Raw genomic sequence first — 18,357 nt, 5'->3', positions numbered from 1 at the left:
AAACTACTCTTATTTTTTGACACAGAATTTTTTTTCAGTCAGAAGAGTTAGAAATAAAAACTTACTGCCTTTCTTCTCCCTTTCATAAAATTTCCCTGCGGATTAAGAGCTACCATTGTATCTTGTCTTTCTCTGTTCTATCCTCAAAAAGACTGAGAAAAATCTAGTAGATTATCAACACTGTGCTGTTTGAAAGACCTAGAAATACTGCTCTATTATCACAGCAGGAATTTTCTAAGTGATGAGTTCATCATAGGATGCAGAGACATTCTCCTGGAAGGTAGAATAAAGGCTGTACCTGAAACTCAAAGCCAGCAAATCCTAATCTTGAATTGGTGCCAGGTCATGTTTTGCCAGACAAAGATATTAAAAATGTAATGCCAGTACTAACGAGAGATTTGGCACACGAAACATGAGAAATGTTACAGATTGTGCTGACAGTGTGACACTATGTTTTCCTGGATGTAATCTGGGTATCATGAGAGTAAGCTTGGAGCACTAATGAGAAGAATGATATTGAACTGGAAGAGCTGCTAAATATGCAGTAGCCACAGGGTTCCTGGAGTGAACTGGAACTGAAATGAAAACTGCAATACTGAAAGTAACAGAGGGTAAACTAGGCAGAAATACAGAAGGAAGAGAATCTCAGCAGGCAAAACTTGTTTGTGGTACCATGCTTGCCAGGACATAAAGGGCTTTTCTAATCATACTCTGTTTATCCCTGAAGTACTGTTAAAGAGGAGCAGGATTCTTGAGCTTAAAGGGGCACATATAATTTCAGGATATAAATGAGTTTCACAATTGACTGGGAAAAGCCATGTATAAAAGTTGAACAGAAAACCCCTTTAGGTGCAAGAACTAAAATTCATATTGGAGATACAAAGTTTATTCTATGACTTTGAGGTTCCTGTGGGGGTTTTTTTGCTGTTGCCATTGTTGACTTTTGTATGCCTCCTATTTTTATCAGCTACAGTTAGCGATCCTTATATGAAATGTATATAAAATTCTTTTATGAATTATTTTTCCGACCATCTCTGTTGGAATTCTTGGCATTTGCACTGCATGTCTAGACAGGAGACATACACCCACATAACTCTGACAGTCAACAAAATCTGTCAGTGTGCTAGATGTTCACTTATTGAGACACAAATCACAAATATAGGTATGTACAGCCATTGAAGAAGTGTTACCATCACTAGAACTTTAAACAGAATACTATCTAATTTATCTCTTCAGCTTCCAAATGAATGCCCTTGTTCCATAATTCTCAGCAGCTCCCAGTGTTGCCTCTGGCATCCTGGCTCCTGTTAAACTGCTAATATCTTCAATTATAACTTATTTTATATACAAAATTCACCACAGAAGTTATACTTAATTTTCCACTTCTGTGAGAGGGTGAAATACACAAGAAAGCAGCAGCCAGGCAGTTCTTTGTCTTTAGGAGTAGGATAATTGAGGGAATAACAAAGTAACCCTGAAGCTCCATATTGTGACTGCCCCCCCCCCCAGTTGTCATTTATTTCCACTGCAGTCCAGATTCACACTCTTCACAGGAGTGCAGAGCAGGAAGTTTTAAGGTAGAGTAGACATATACCTCCCCCTTCCTTAGTACAATACAGTTTACTACTATCAGTACTTGGAGATAATGCATAATTCAGTTTGTCTTGTATTAATGTATTGTACGAGGGAAAAAGAGCAAAGAAAATTTAACCCATGAAGAAAGAGGGCTAATCCACACAAAGTCCTCCTCTGCTCTTTCTGAGATAGGGAAACATAGTAAAGTAAGCAGACTTGCTTTTATTTTTTCCCTTTCTCTCTAATGTGAAGTACAAGGATACCAAAAATAAAGCAGTGTGTTTTTCTGGATTCAGAACTATGTCAAGCAGAAATTACGTCTCACTTTTAGTAACAGGGATCTTATTTTTGGATGCACTTGAAAAGTGTACTGCAAATGGAGATTATTATTATTTTCTTTAAAGATTAAAACAATTATGTTTTGACTAAAACATGTAACTGTGGTGTTCTGGCAAACAGCACTGAAAAAATGCAACTTACCATCCAGAGCAACTACTACTGTCCATTTCTCCCAGTTATATTGTATTTTAACCTGTTTAATTCAGCCTCTAAAACAAGCGCACAAAGAGGTAAAGCCCAACCTCCGTTCCGTACAAGGATTAAACCTGGGAAATAATTTAATAAAACTCTACAAGAAAAATGACTTAAGTGTTGAGGACAATGCAGCACTAATGTGTTTCATAAGCACTGCCTTACCGGCTGGAAGAGGGTCATTGCACATGTCACTTCTGTTTTGCTTCCATGCCAGCAGGCACTGCAGGCTGAGCGGATCGGCTGCTGCTGCTACGTGGCTGTTGAACGGCACCATCAGCTGATGAGCCTTGGCAATGCCACAGTAGCTCTCTGTTTCAGCCACCAAGGGCAGATTGTTCAAAGCTCTCGCTGCCTCAGAGGCCTGACTGAAATATTCCAGAGCTTGGTTATAGTTCCCCTAGTAAAGAAGAGAGAAAAAAAAGAAAATAATGTTAAAAGCTACTTGTAGTCACCCATATTTTATTTTGACATCAGAGCCTTCTCCTCTGCCACCTCAGAGATGTGGCAGCCCACAGAGTGACTCATGGCAGGGCATTAAGGAAATCACTCTCCCTTGCTGCTTTCTAACCTCTAAAATCCAGATAACATGGTTCACATATTTGGATTGAATAGTTTTTTGGTTATTTCTGTAGAATTTTGAGCATACAAATTCAAGTATATCAACGCTAAGTATTAATACAGATTGCAGCCAGGCTGTTTAGAAATTATTGTTCCCCTGCATTCAACATATCTGTGGGAGAAAAGGTCCTAATTTCTGGTAGTATTAAATCTTAAAGAATAAATCCTAGAAATGGAAAAAAAGGGGATAATGAAGTGATAGACTTAAAGAACAGAAAAAAACAGAAATTTAAATTTGCTCATTTATGGGGGAAGAAAGGGGTATACAAACACTAGGGATATTCCTAATCACAAAAAAGAAAAAGTAGGAGAAATGTAGCCCAACTGTTGCTGAATTGAAAACTCAAATCATTTATCTCTCTATCCTACCATTGGCATGGCATTCTGCTGCTCTGATGGCAGAAACTTCCTGAATGAAAACCTTTTCAGAGGTGTTTTATCCTTTCACTCTCACCTTGATTTAATAAGATTGAAATTCTCTTCTGTATGGAGACTGGGAGGTGAGACTCCACCTGGTACCTGTTTCACTTGATATCACTTTTTGGGATGAAAACTCCTATAACTGCTAAAATGTGCTTATGATTAAAAAAGAAAAAAAAAAAGAGTAACAGCAATTCTGGTAGTCTTTCAGCTTTGTTTAATACAGCAGAAGAGCAGAATTAGGCCCATGAGGACACAACAATGAATAAAGAATGATAAGCTGTAATATAATAAAAAGCAGAAACACCTACTTACCATACTCATGAGAACTATAGCAGGTTAAGTGATGCAATTAGTGAGAGGAATGTAGCAAATCAGACTAAGAAACTCAGAAAAAATGAAATGAGAAATGACAGAATTATCATGCAAACTTCAGAGTGTACATATTAAGTAAGCATCCTGCTTATTGAACTGGGGGAAATGAGAGCTACTACTCCTGCATAACACAAACCCAGGCATGTTAGGAAACAAGAAACATCTGGGTAAAACAATTGTGACTAGAAAGCAAACTGTGTGTACAGCATTAAACAAAGACAGTGCTGGTGAGGGAATAGCGAAATGAGAGAACTGGGAAGATACAGCAACAGTATGGACAGAGCAAAGTGAATTTGGTCAAAGTGATTTGTGTTGGGAAGAACAGGAAGAGTTATATCCCAGGTTTACTAAAGGTCCCCATGATAAATCTGGATATAAACAGAAATATCTTTAATTTGATGGACAGTACTTCTGCAAATTTTATCACTGGGGGATGTACAGAGTTGAATAAGAAGACCCTAATAATGATTTAGAGAATACTGGCGATGACAGCTGACACCAGCAGGCAGTGATCCAAAAGAGGAAATGTTACTTCACACTCAGTTTTGATAAACACTGCTGACCTTGCAGAAAAAAATTATATAGAAAACAGGATATTGCAAACTTCAAGATTTTTAAATTTATGTTTAAACTAAATATTTTATATACATTGATATGATTAAGTTACTGCACTTGTGCCCTTCTACACCACCGCCTCAGCTCAAGGCAGAAAATTCTGAATTGAGAAAGAGAATTTGAAGAATAATAAAATAGAGATTAGTTATTAAAATACAAGTTCTATTGAATTGATTATTAGCAATGGTGGAAGAAGGAATGACATACAGAAGTAGTTAAACAGAATCTATTTAATTATTTTTCAGATTTGGAGGAGAATAATTCAGCACAGTATCATATGACCCTTCTAAGTTTCAGACCCATTTTACAGTTACTTCATCAAGTTGTCAAAGACCATAAAACTTAGTTTTCAATGGGAAATGCAGCATTTATATTAAGAACACATGTAAACAGAAAACTCTCAGGCCAATTTAGAGATTGTAGAGTAAAAAAATTTCTACTGCTTATGAAATAAAACCAGGACAAACAGGACAGCAATTTTGGTAGTGGGAGTTCTCTGTAAGAGGAACCCAAGAAACAAAAAAAGGGGTACTTAGGGATAGTGTAAGTGAAAAGGGGAAAGTACTCAGTTCAATATATTACACACAGAACTGATGACAAAAAATATGCAACAGAAGATAGAAAGGGTATTTCTAGTTCTATTTTATTTGTAGTGGAACTGTTTCCTAAGTTCCATATTAGACAGCATACAGAACAAATTCTTTTTATTACTTATTGTATCTAAATAATTTTGTGTAGCAATTCAGCTCTAAAATAGGTGTTAAAGCACGAATCTTTCACTTTTTCAGCAATGTCTTTAACCCTTTGATTTCAAAACCCAAGTGTCACTGCAGTGCAAGTGGAGACAAGAGGAAGTCCTTCCATTGCTAACAGACCTTTGACAAACTACTTGCTGCTAGAACCCATTTCATAAATTTGGCTGAGAGAATATAGAGAAGAAATGTAGCTAAGATTATAAACAGCCTATTAGTATGCAATGCAGTATACATTCACGTACAGTGCAATAAAATTTCATTTGCATTAACTGATGACTCTTTATAGGCATATATGGCTCCAATGGTGATCTGGATGTGGATTTTTCACAACATGTAAAGTTTGTCCTGATCTGAATTTGGAATTTTTTATTCATCTATTTTAGAACAAAACTCTCTGTGTTAAATATGATGTGAATTTTTCACCTTTCTCAGAAAATTAAGGCACATTTCATTTAGTCACACAGTGACTTCTCCCTGGGTAACTCCTGCAAGATGCAACACCTGGATTAAATCCTCATGTGTCATCTCCTAGGCAAAACCAGATTTTACCAAGAAGTAAATCAAGTTGTTTGAGATCATTACTACAAACAGTACTTACTCTTTCATTGTGAACTTTTCCAAGTAGGACATTTGCATCCACCAGGCTTTGGCTTAGATTAGCACTCTCAGCATCCTTCATAAACTCTCCCAAGTACTTCACAGCCTCACTTGATTTTCCCTGACTGAAGCAAAGGACAGGGACAAAATGAAATATTTACTCAGATGACTTCTTCAAATGCTGAAGATCTGCCCCCTTGTTCTGAAGAAACTTTACTTTGTGATGACTCATCCATGACTGGATTTTATTTCCAAATGGCCTCCAGCACTACCTGTGCTGAGCCCAGTGAGACTACTTCATACAGAATGTCTGAGGGCAAAACTGGATCCTTTCAGCAAAACAGAGCAAAACTTTCTTTCAGAATATTGTGCCATATTTTAAGGCCATGAATAAAAACATAGGTGGATGATTTAAGAGGGCTTTTGGACTTTCCATTATTTTATTTTTTCTTTCTACTGAGCTGCTGATAATATTTTCAATTCAGCTGGACTTCACATCCTGACAAAATAGGGGAAGGAGGTGTGAAGGTGTTTATTTCAGTCATTCAGAGCTGCTCTAGAACCTGGTGGTGCAGCAGTGGCTCCATAAAAGTGCTGTATCTCAGTTCTGGGCTGACAGCCTTTCCCTGAACACAACACTGCCCTTTGGCTGGCTGGATCAAAGGTGCCCAGGGTCACACAGGCAAACCTATAAACCATGGATTGCGGGTGCCACCCCCAAATCCCAGTGAGCTCAGAGCAACCTGAGGTCACAGCTGCATCTAACTTGAAAATTGGCTAACATACTTTGACAATAACATTTGCAGATTTCCTTTTTTTTGTTTTTTAATAAAGCCGGTCATATTAACAATATAAGACCTCAGCAGTGTGATTGCAAGACATAAGACAGACATCTGAGCTTGCTTGTGAATAAGGCTTGGTGCCCTTTTTCCCTTTAAGACTGGAGTGTTATTCCAGCTGACCTCAATATTAGCCATGAACTTGAGTCACTAATGTAGGAGTGTAGCATGCTAAATGTCAAGGCACCAAGACAGAAAATCCAGTCTTAATTAAGAGATTCACAAAAATAGGAGTTTCTGTAAGCAATAAAAAATTGTGATTTATTTTCTCACCATCTTAAACTACCTTCAAGTTATATTCCTGCAGTAAATGATGGCCTGGCATTTATTTACAGTACAGTTTTTATTATAAACTATATTAGGGATATGTGCTTTCAAAATCTGGCAGAACTCTGAACTCTCTTTTATGCTGTTGGAGTAATTATAACAGCCTACCATGAAACAGGAAACATAGCAAAGCTTAACTGCAAATTTAAAATATTGCAGTGATTATCTGTATGTGACTAAGAGGGTAAGATTACTACAAAAGGATGCTAAATCACTGCAAACTAACATTCTTGAAATGCTCAAGTATATGCTACTGTAAAGCTTAGAGGTCAATTAGCAGACTTAACTTAGGAAAGTTTAGTAAATCTAAGTATTTTATTACCATGAGAATACAAAACATACTGGACTGTAAACATTTACCAAATGTCAAAAGGCTTCTAAATTTTAGAATTAGAAACACATATTTTTTTAACCTTTTTTCTTTTTCCAAAGAAAAGAAAATCAAATGCTTCCCTAAAGAAATACAGCATATGATTTATATAAGTTAAAGGACAAGGTTAAAGTGTTAGACAAATATTAATTCCAGTTTTTCTAGTTTTCTATATGCAGTGCACAGGTGCAACTTGAAGAGCATATTATATGGTATAATCATTAAATCCATTCAACCAGACCTTTGAGAGTTAAAAACATATATTCTGAGGAAAAGGACTCCTTGGTCCAAGGAATGAGAATGAAACAGTGCAGAATATTTGTGTATCAAGGTGATTCCAGTTTCCAATTGGGAAAACAGGACTGTTAACACCCACATCCCCTGACAACTGTCCAATTATGTATATCACACTTGGCCTACTGTTTGCAGTAGAAGTAATCAATAAAGGATGTGGTTGAGTGAACATAGATTTTGGTTGAACCAATGCATGAAAACTTAATCATTTACTCAGAGTGGAGAAATCAAATAGAGCAGAGATGAAACAGCCACTAAGGGGTTTGTTGATTGTACCACCAAGTTTGTGGGCTAGAGGCTGAAAGTAATAAAGCAAATGGAATCAGTGACAGGAGAAAATGTAAAAAGGTTTTCTTAATTTCATGAATTAATAGAAATGTTTTCATGTATTTTTGGCCATTTTTTACTTTTCACATCAAAACTTCTGTTCCACATATAGAAAATATGAAAATTGCTAGGGCATATAACCTCTTTGAGGAAAACAGGAATCAATTTGATACATATCAGAAAGATATTTCTCACTGTTAGGACTTCACTTATACCAGCTAGAAATCAGTTGGAACAGTTCAACAATTTTTCAAAGGAAGTACTTTTAAAAGCACTACAGCTTGAGATATTTAAAGTATGCTAGAAGGATTACTGAAACACTTTATCCTGCACAAGACCTGATAACATGATAAACAGGTCTTTCCTACTCAAAGGGCTAATATTTTATAGTTCCTTCAAAAATCTACATGTTATTTTATACAGCCATACACTTTCTATCTCCTTAGACATCACCTTCCTAAATGCATAAAATGCAATTTCCTAAAGATATAGTCATTCATGATCCCACAGAACAGTTATGATGACTTCAGCAGAAGAGATTACACATCTACAGCAGCTCATTTTCCAGTTTCATGCTAAAATGCCCTATGAGATTTTTACCCCTATTAGACTTTTATGAAAATATGCACCTTTTATAGGATTGCTCATGTGATGGAATTGGATGTATAAATCATGTGTCCACAAGAAGTCATTACCATGGTGGACACTGGCAGAATAAGTCAAGAACATGATGCTATTATGTCAGATTCTTTCCCCTGGAAAATGACATGACTAAATGCACATGATAAAGATTTTCAGTTTCCCATAGTCTGCATCATCTGCAGCAAAGATTGCAAAAAATATTCCAAAGCCATAGACAGGTTCTGAGCCATTCAGGAGGGCTCAGACACTTTCTCCAATCTGTCACGAGGAAATAAGTGCAAATTCTCACAGACATTATGGTTGTAATGCATTATTTTTGGGAAACAGTCATCTTCCTGTGAAGATGTTATCCATCAAATTTAAAATTATTTACACAAATCTAGCCTAGATCAAGTAACAATACAAGTAAAGGAAAGTTGAACAAGCTGAATATGGGGATTCTGTTACCAGCAGTAATTATTGGTGCATTTATCCAAAGTGTTCTGTGTCCAGCTCTGGCATCCTCAACACAGGATGGATATGGACCTGTTGGAGTGGATACAGAGGAGGCCACCAAGATGCTCAGAGGGCTGGAGCACCTCTCCTATGAAGACAGGCTGAGAGAGCTGGGGTTGTACAGCCTGGGGAAGTCGCCAGGGAGACCTTACAGCTCTAATGTGAGCTTATAATAAAGACAGAGACAAATTGTTGAGCACAAGTTGGGCCTGCTGCAACGGGGCAAGGGGCAAGGGCTCTAAACTGAAGGAGGGTCGATTTAGATTAGATGTATGGAAGAAATGTTTTACAATGAGAGTGGCAAAACACTAGAACAGGTTCCCCAGAGAGGTGGTTGGTGCCCCATCCATGTAAATATTCAAGGCCAGCAAGGATGGGGCTTTGAGCAACTTGATCTAGTTGAAGATGTCCTTACTCACTGCAGGGGGTGGCCCAGCTGACCTGTAAAGATCCCTTCCAACCCAAACTATTTTATGGTTCTATCATTCTATGATTCATAGGTGCCCAGACTTTTCCACGTGTAAGTTTCTTGAACAACTGAAAGTTGCTGAGAACCATTGTGACATTTGACAGGGTTGAACAGTTAATGCCTATCACATACCCAAAGCTCTTCAGAGCAGATGTATATGGAAGGTGTTTAATTTAATTAAATGCTCTCATGGCATAACTACCAGATGGGTTTTATAAAAAGTAAAACAACAGCCATTTTTCAGAGAAAGGGTTTAGGGTTGGGTCTTCACCAAGAAGACTCAATCTATTCTCTAATCTATTCTTCAACAGATTAAATCCCTGATCCTACACATGAGATTGAACTACTCCTTCACCTAAATTAATCAGAATATTCCTCTTCCAGGAGAATGCCTTAAATACTAAACTGTGGAATCTTACTGCTCTTAGTATCTGCTCCCACTGCTCCTCATCTCCTCTTTTCCTTCTTTTTCAAATTGCAACAACTGGTAACAGTGGGACTGTCCATTTCTGGATAGTTAAAGAATGCTCCCAGAAGGAGTGGAATACAGATTTGATACGGGAGAAAATCACTAGCCACTCCGTCTTTAGGTCTGCTTTTAAGAAAAGAATTGCATTGGCATGATCTTTCAGATGAAGGGTTTAGCAAACTAATTTCATAAAGATCTTGAAATCTGAAACTTCTGAGTAAATAAATGCATGTGCCCTCATTCCAGAATGCCTAAATCACAGAAAGGAAATTAACATGGTTTTAAAACTGGGACCTGGTATTCTTAGTCTGTTCTGTGTCTTTTTGAATATCTTTTCCCATCTCCTTATTTAGGATGCTCAGAATACATGTAGACACGAATTATGCATCAGAGAGCTGAAGAAGACTGTGGTTGTGGCTGATCCCTACGTGCTTGGATAAGGCCAGGAGACAAGGGATCTGACTCCAAGAGGAGAATTTGCTCTGCACAGTGAAATGAACGAGGTGACAGGTCCCTCTCCATAAACAATTGCCAAGCTCTATCATGCATCATATGCACTGAGGTCTTCAAACATAGGATAAGTCAAGAATATGCTGCAACCTTCACTTTTATCTCTTTTTTCCCTATCTCATATGATCATTTCATTAGGCAACTTTATGTCAAAATTATTTGTACCTGAACTAATTCACCTGGAGGAAGATTTCAATGCCAGATGCTGAAATGAAAATATTGAACGCAAGCATCATAGCTGCAAAAAATTTGTACCTAGTTACACATGCACAAACCACAAACCAGAAATGCCTCCACAGAAGAAGTGAGTGCAATAAATGGAAACTTACAGTTCAGAAAATATTACACTGAGACACATACTGGAGCTTGCTACATTCTTCCAGATTTTCTTTCTTAACCTGGAAAATAGGTCTGCATCTCTATTTTCCAGTAAGGTAAGGTCCCCCACAAACCAAAAAAAAAAAAAAAAAAAAAAAACAAACCAAAAAAAGCCCCAACACTTAAAAAGCCCTCAAAACGTGGAAGAAAAAGGACATGTTATAGTTTACAGGCAAAGAGAAACTAGAACCATACACTTTAAAAAATGTGTAACAGTTTAAAATAACTTTCGATGAAAGGGTCACTTACTGCAAAAAGGGCACTGCTTAAAATTTAAGCAGTCAGTAATGAAAAGCGACAGACCTCTAACAATTTAAGTCTTTCACAGCTGAGTGAATCTGCACTGACAGTCAGACAAGGATGTGCTAACCTACCTTGCCAGGATCTTGGCTACAGCTGCATATGCTCTGCCCAGGCCAGCAGAATCACAAAGGCTTGTGAAGATTTCTACAGAGGTGTTCAAAACCTGTGAAACAGGAAGATAAAAACAGTAAATACCCCAATAGGAATTTCCACTTTTTCTTCCCCTCCTAATCTCTCTGCCCACACAGAACACAAAATTAAAGCTTTCCCACTTCTACAACTGTTCTCTAATTAGCCATGATGGGACTAGGGTTTTGATCATTATTTATAGTTGTTTGAAACTACTCAATAATTTCAAATCAAAAAAATGTAATTTGCAATTAAATCTCTGTATTTTGGCAATTTGCAGAAAACCAAAGAAGTACTCCCTGATTTGCAGTATAAACTTCCTTATCCATAATTTAAAAGATTTTAAGAGCCTGTGTTTTTATGAGTTTCTGATAATCAATAACTTAAGATGGTGTCCCCTGCATCCATGCTGTTTTAAAATGATATGCTGAAATACAACTCAGTATTATTTTTGTTTCTTTCATTTGTCACAACTTATCTTAGTACAATTCAGATGCCCCAAAACGGAATAAATTACATGTTATATGTTTAATCTATATTGGCTTAAAGTACTGTAGATAATGCTGCTATTTTTCTGATTAATTATTCACACATGAGAATTTTTTTAACATTAGCTTGGAATCTACTCTATTATTACGAACCCTGCCATAACTGAAGGCTTACAGCTGCTGCATAAAATCATATGATCTTAATTTAATTTAACACTGACATCACCTGTATTGCAGAATTCCTCTTTTCATCCATTTTTTTCCAATGGCGATGACAGGAGAGTGCATATAAAATTAAATCTTATTCTTTCATCCCTCCTCTTTGTTGCTTGACCCAATCTATTACACACATGAGAAAACAGGAAATCTCCAAAGACTCTCTATGGAAATCCTTTTTGCACATTTCCAAGAAAGGAATAGTGAATGTCATTTACCAGTTCTGAAGGAGGATGGGAGATGCCCAGGGACATATGACAGTATCCTGCATGCCCCAGGATGCCTATTTATATTGAGGTAAAAGACTGGGCATTTTCTACTCAGAGCACACCCCTGTCACTGGCAAAGTGCACGGTTCAAGAGAAGACAACCTGTCTTGTGCTAATGCTGTGGGTGACACCATTTCCATTGCTGTTTCCACCACTCAGATTTCCTAGTTCTTGAAAGAGTTTTACTACATGTAGCAGCATCCCTGGACATGGCTTTTATTCTTTAGCTACACAAACTCTGTGTGCACCAAAAGTAGCATTTATTTATGTGCACTGCCTTATTTATCATCCCTCAAGTACTTTCTTATCGTAGTGTTCTAATGTTGCATCCTATCCTTGCAGGTCACTGCCAATTGAGTTATCAATGCATTAGGTGTGACAGAAAGAGTACAAAGGCACCTCAGTTAGGAAGTTGTCACATCAGCTCAAAAGCCTCCCTAAAATGAATACATACATGATGTTGTCAGTTCCTGCAGTACATCCTTCTAATAATCCAGGATGGTAGCAGAAACACACAGGTGTCTGAGAAATAATTCCTGGTATTGCATTTAACTCTTACAGCACTTGTTGTAATAATTGTGCCCATATTAGAAAACCTGCTATTAGAGTGTCAGGAGGTGTCACCAATGTTATGTGCTGGGCTGAAACAGTTCCTACTTTAAACTGGCCTCTACAATATTAAACTTGGATACAGGGCCTGCAGTCATTACTATCTGGCACAGAAAGGTTACTTAGAAACCTAAGGCTTTGGCTACTGTACGTTTTTTTTTCTATTAAAGACATCAAAAAGCCTGAAAAGTACAGATAAACCCAAGCAAAAATTATACAAAGCATATAGCTGAAGTAAAAAGTTGGTTCATTGCATTGCTGCAACAGCTGCAAGAAAGAAGGAAGTAAATAAATAAAGCCCCTCATTCATATTGATGAAAAGTGCTCATTTTGGTCCCAGGTTACTACTACTCTACACAAATCAGATACTTCATTCTAAATAATGAGGAAATAATATTAATTAAATCACTTCCATGAAAGGCAGGAAATCTTGATAAATTAACATAAAAAATGTACTCTTTATGTCTATATTTCAAATTACTCCTCCAGCTTCAGGTAACAGATGGGGACATAGAAAGGGACACAGGAGCTTGATGGAAAGGAGCTGTGCATCCCTGGATGCCAAAACTGCCCAGTATCCATTTATGTGAAAGAAGTGAAGAGTGTTCTTCCCTTCTGTGATGTATGCCCAACCTTCAACACTCAGGATAGAAACATTTCAGGCCAGAAACATTTCAGGATAGAAAAAGAGGAACAGATTGAACAGGTTAAAATGATGGTTAAACATATAAGCATTACAGGATTTCACCCAGAGTCTCTTGAAATTACAGCACATTTTAAATTTTCATTTAGAACAAGAAAATTATAACGTTTACATGCCGGAAAATCAAGTGGAATCAACACAGTGATTCTGCCTGTTGATCAACACAGTGCCTGCCAGAATCTGTAAAAAACCAACAAATGAGCATGAAAACTTTCCTGATTATTTTTACAGGATAGGAACAACCAATCCATCTAACTGGCTTCCTGTGGACACCACATAGGAAAAGACAAACATGAGGCAGAGAGTATTGAGTGGGCAGGGCTCTGCCAGTCATCTATCAGTTCTTTGAGAAGTGGATAAATATTGGGAACATTGGTTACCATTTGGATCCAATGGAATTTATAGGTTCCCAATGAAAAGTTTCCCTTTAGAAAGAAGCATAGCCAGAAAATGGTATTTTATATATATATATATATATATATTGGCCATTTGTGCAGGGGAAAATGACATCCAAGGAAGAGGTGAAATAATTAATAATTAATGCTGAAAACTCCTACACAAACGTGAAGTTTTACTGGATGGGAAAAATTCAGACAACAAAAGAAAAACAATCTTATTAAGGTAAGATGCTTCTGCTGCGGTATTCTATAGCAATATTGTGTTTGAAAATGTCATCTTGGTAATTTCCTTTGTAATTATTCATTAATAAAAATATAAAACAATGTGTAAATAGATATTGAATGGGACTATGTAAGAATCTATACTGGTAATGTATAATTAAAACCACTTTGGGTATTACACTATTTAGCTAAATTTCCCTCTCTAAAGTTAGACAAAGTTTCTAGAGATTTAGAGTTACTGAAGGGGTAAAATGTCTGTTTTTTCCTTTATGTTTGTGTTTGCTTGTTTGTTTAGAATTAGCCATGTACAAAGAGTTCTGAGGAAGGAAGCAGTTACAATAGATTTATCTTGATCATGCTAGACTCCATTATAAAATTATAAAATTTCCATATTGTTCAAAGACAGTTTGATATTCCTAGCAACTAGAGGGAAAAGATTGTTGTACATGAGGTTGAACAGATTAGAATAATGTACAGTTCTTTCTACCTCTATATAAAAATGTAAGCTTAACAACATAACAATTACAAAAAACACACTGATTCTGGTCACAGATTATTTTTGGATCAAGAACTTTGATGATCCCAAAATTTTTACTTCTTTGGGTCTGTGAAAACACTAGCTTAAAAAACCAAAATAACATGAAAGTCAAAGTCTAATACAGAAATGAACAGTGTGTTTCAATCACTTTTCCTCCTTTTCCTTTGTGCAGGATGTGGGAAGCTAGAAGTGGAAGGTGGACTTCAACTTTGTCTTCCATATGACAGACCACAGGATAGCTCCTGTGGGAAAATCCATTCACAAAATCAACTCTTTTTCAGTGTCTTTTTAAGTCTGTTGTGCCTACAATTACAGTGTAAAAATAAAGACTTAATCTCGGCTTGAATCGGCAAAGTGGAGCCTGTTTGTGGTATGGCTCTCATGCTAATTCTCTAGCTAGAGGTGAGTGTCATATTTACCTCCTTTTCCAAGAAAAATATTAGTGAGCTCTCAGACCCAGATTTACTTCTCAGTTATCTTGGCATTATGCCAGGCTGACCCTCCAGGGTTTATTCTAGCAATATAAAACAGATACAGGAGCTCCTCCCCCATGCCAGGGTGACCCTCCAGGGTTTATTCTAGCAATATAAAACAGATACAGGAGCTCCTCCCCCAAGAACCCCCTCCATCTAAAATCCCACCTTTTATTTTTTATTTTTGTCACATCTGTATTTCTTTTATATGTGAACAAAAACATGCACACACACCTCATTAGCATACACAGGACTCAGATAAAAGCACAGAGGCTCTGCTGAACACTGGTACATCTGGGGATAATGGACAAAAGAGAAAATATTGAAAGTATGAATTTATGTTGAATAAAGAACATCTATCCAACTCAACACAAGATTAATGCTACTACCAGCATTTCACTGTTTTGGTAAAATACATTTCTCTGACAAGCACATCATGAGATAACATTGATTTATAATACTGTAACTTTAAAAAACACAAAAACATAGTTCTGCTTTCAGCTTTAGATTTGATATCGTTGCCAAACTTTATTGGAAATACATTTATTTTGATTTCTGCAAATCTAGCTGTGTTTAGCCATTTCACAGCTGGTGAGCAGGAAAGATGCTTCTGCCTCATTTACAGATCTTGAACATGAATCAGACAATCAACTGGACCATTAGTCAAAGAGATCAGTAGCTAATGATTCCTGACAGGCACTGCAGTGGCAGGCTAAGGCCCAGCCTGGCTAGCAGCATCTGACAGTATTTTTCTGAAGCCAACAATAGTTGTTGGTAGACAGACAACGCAGTCGAGTGAGAGTACAGGACTCATACCACTTCATACCATTATTTAGTGGTTACTAAATAATCACTTTGATATACTCCAGTGAAAATAAGAGACAGTAGAATTGTATACATGGGCACTCTGTAGTTCAATGAACTCTGACCAGTAGCTGCCCCAGAAATGCATATTTAAAAATTACAAAAAAGTGCAGTCTTTGTGGCCATAATTTGAGTGGTTACACACCTGTGGCCATGCTGAGTAAGAGTAAAGAAAAGTTTCACAATACAAACCCAGATGTATTCTTATTTTTTGCCAAAACACAGCGTGGAAGAGGTTGGACAGAAAAAGAAAAGGGTATTGTTCATGAAATGTATTGATCACAGTGTGCAGAGCTCATTAATCCCAGGAATATTACACAGCAGTACCTGAATGGCAGGCCACACCTCATGCAATGCTAAATGTGTTCAGGCATAGTGAGCATTCAGAAGCGGCACATATCCATCTGCATGCTCAGAGATACAGAAACTGGGTGCCACACCCAGGAAAGAGACAGCACTCCCTGATTTGACTGAACTGTTACTTCTCCCTCTTTACTCATGCTCTCCCTCATACTCATACTCCCTCTTTATTCATACTGAGTTTACTCAACTCAGTTCTGTGAATGTTAACTCCTTGCCCTCAGCCATACCCACTTACACAGGCTACAGTCTTAGATTAATTACTAGAAATCCACAAATGTTGTCAATCTTCTTACAGAGATAGGAAGAATTATGCTGGAATTGGTCAAACTGGTCTGTTCCAGAACTCCTATTCCAGAGACTTTATTTGGATAATGCATAAGGACACATCTTGAAGCAAGGGGTCAGGGACAGGGGAGGGAAGTAGAAGAAGCCAGCCAGAAGTCTGTCCAAGCCAAATGTCAATGGGGAATACCCTTGTTGAAGACTTTCCAGAGGAACACCCTTGTTGAAGACTTTCCAGAGCTAGGACATGGCTATCACTGAGGTGCTGCTTGGCTCCACTCTCCCTGTGGGTAACTAATCCAGTCCACACTCCTCCTCCCCTGATCTACTGGGCTATCAAGAGCAGTGTTTACCCTCATGCTCTACAAACACGCAGCAATACATGCTTCACGTTCCTTGTGTGTGCATCTGCTTGAAGGATTAAGGGAGGAAGACAAACATTTCACTCATTCCTTAACAGTCTATCAAGATCAGACCTAAGGCTCTTTGCCTGTATCAAGTCTTGTCTGCCTCATATAGTACTCAAGGCATGTACATTTTGCTTTGATTCTGAATGGATGATATGTAAATACAAGTAACTAATTGAAAAGGTTACTTTCCCTAGAGTAATTTCAAACTTCTATTGGCTTCCACAAGGTCAGGAGTTCACCCTGTATGCTTCATTTTGCTGCACAGAAAGCTTAAAGAGATGAAATGTACAGATGATTGAATAAAGGTTAATTTTTGTTTCTGCCTTGCTGTCCTTAATTCTGCACTTCTGTGCCACCAATAACTACATTAATCCTAATTCTATAAACAACAACTTTGCAGGAATGAAATAATAATTTTCTTATTTCCTATACCTAATAAAGGGTTTTATTATTAATTCATATTTGAAAAATTTCCAAAAAGTCATCCAGGTCCTTCAGAGCAAAAAACTATGCAAGCATCAAAACCAAGTATCTTCATTTACTATTATTGTACATTTTGAAATTTCCACTGCAAAAGACATTGCCCTAGTGAAGGTTACTGCAATCTATATTTAGGACAGAAATATAATGTTTTCCAAGCCAGCCATTGTTGACATATTTCTTCAAAATAAAGCATGGCTTAACAGTCTGGAGTGAAGAAGCTTCATCTGTTACTCTTTAACAGCAATATAAGAGGAAAAAACAGTTTATGTATCTTTTCCATCCTGACAGATGTGACAATAGCTGGAAACACTGTGCCTGCCAAGAGCTTTTATCAAGTATGTTATAACAACTAGTAATAAGTGTAAATAATAAATGGCTACGATCTTATGGGAAACGGTGGCAATACTAAACAATTTTTGGTGCTTGCTGATGGGAGTCTGCTAGTCCTGGAATTCCCTGGCTTCCCAGTAGAGTTTTGGCCTGACAATAAACAACAGTTTAATACTTTATCTAATCCCAGCCAGGAGGTAAGTTCAACAGCAAGCTTTTGCAGATGTTCACATCCAATAATCTATTCATAATTGATGAAACAGGGAGGTCAGATGTAATGGTTGCTACTATTCCAGCAACAAATAAATGGTTATTGACAAAACAAGGCAGTGTGGCGCTGAGTGCTGAGCAGTGACAAGCATGAAACAGTGCTGAGACAGAAGTAGTGATGTGAATACAGCCCTTCATCTTGAGAATTCCTCTATGTGATGTGTGGCACCAGGGCCACTCTGACACATCAGCAGATGGAGGTGACTTGTAAAGGAAAAGTGAGATTCTGCAAGCACATAAAAGACAAAGGCAGAGCCGGGGGAAGAAACAAGGAGAAAAGGGTGGACAGGACTGGAAATTGGGGTAAGTGCAATAATGTGAATTGTTAAGAAATGTTTTTGTATGCAGGACTGTGATCCAGATGTCTGGACTGCTTTTATCAGATTGTTGTGTCTACA

At 37.4% G+C, this 18,357-nt stretch overlaps 1 protein-coding gene across 1 annotated transcript in view; it reads right to left on the bottom strand.

The window, feature by feature from the left end:
- Nucleotides 1-18,357, bottom strand: part of TTC29 (tetratricopeptide repeat domain 29) — a 113,563-nt gene that overhangs the window by 41,219 nt on the left and 53,987 nt on the right. The window contains exons 8-10 of the mRNA XM_066548953.1: nucleotides 10,984-11,075; nucleotides 5,491-5,614; nucleotides 2,272-2,506 (exon numbers count right to left, since the gene is read on the bottom strand). Coding sequence (XP_066405050.1) covers nucleotides 2,272-2,506; nucleotides 5,491-5,614; nucleotides 10,984-11,075 — 451 coding nt within the window. The remainder of the gene's footprint in view (nucleotides 1-2,271; nucleotides 2,507-5,490; nucleotides 5,615-10,983; nucleotides 11,076-18,357) is intronic.

Source organism: Molothrus aeneus, chromosome 4 (assembly GCF_037042795.1).
Source record: "Molothrus aeneus isolate 106 chromosome 4, BPBGC_Maene_1.0, whole genome shotgun sequence".
NCBI lineage: Eukaryota > Metazoa > Chordata > Aves > Passeriformes > Icteridae > Molothrus > Molothrus aeneus.
The sequence above is the reverse complement of the archived record's forward strand: the minus strand, read 5'-3'. Positions and strand labels throughout refer to the sequence as shown.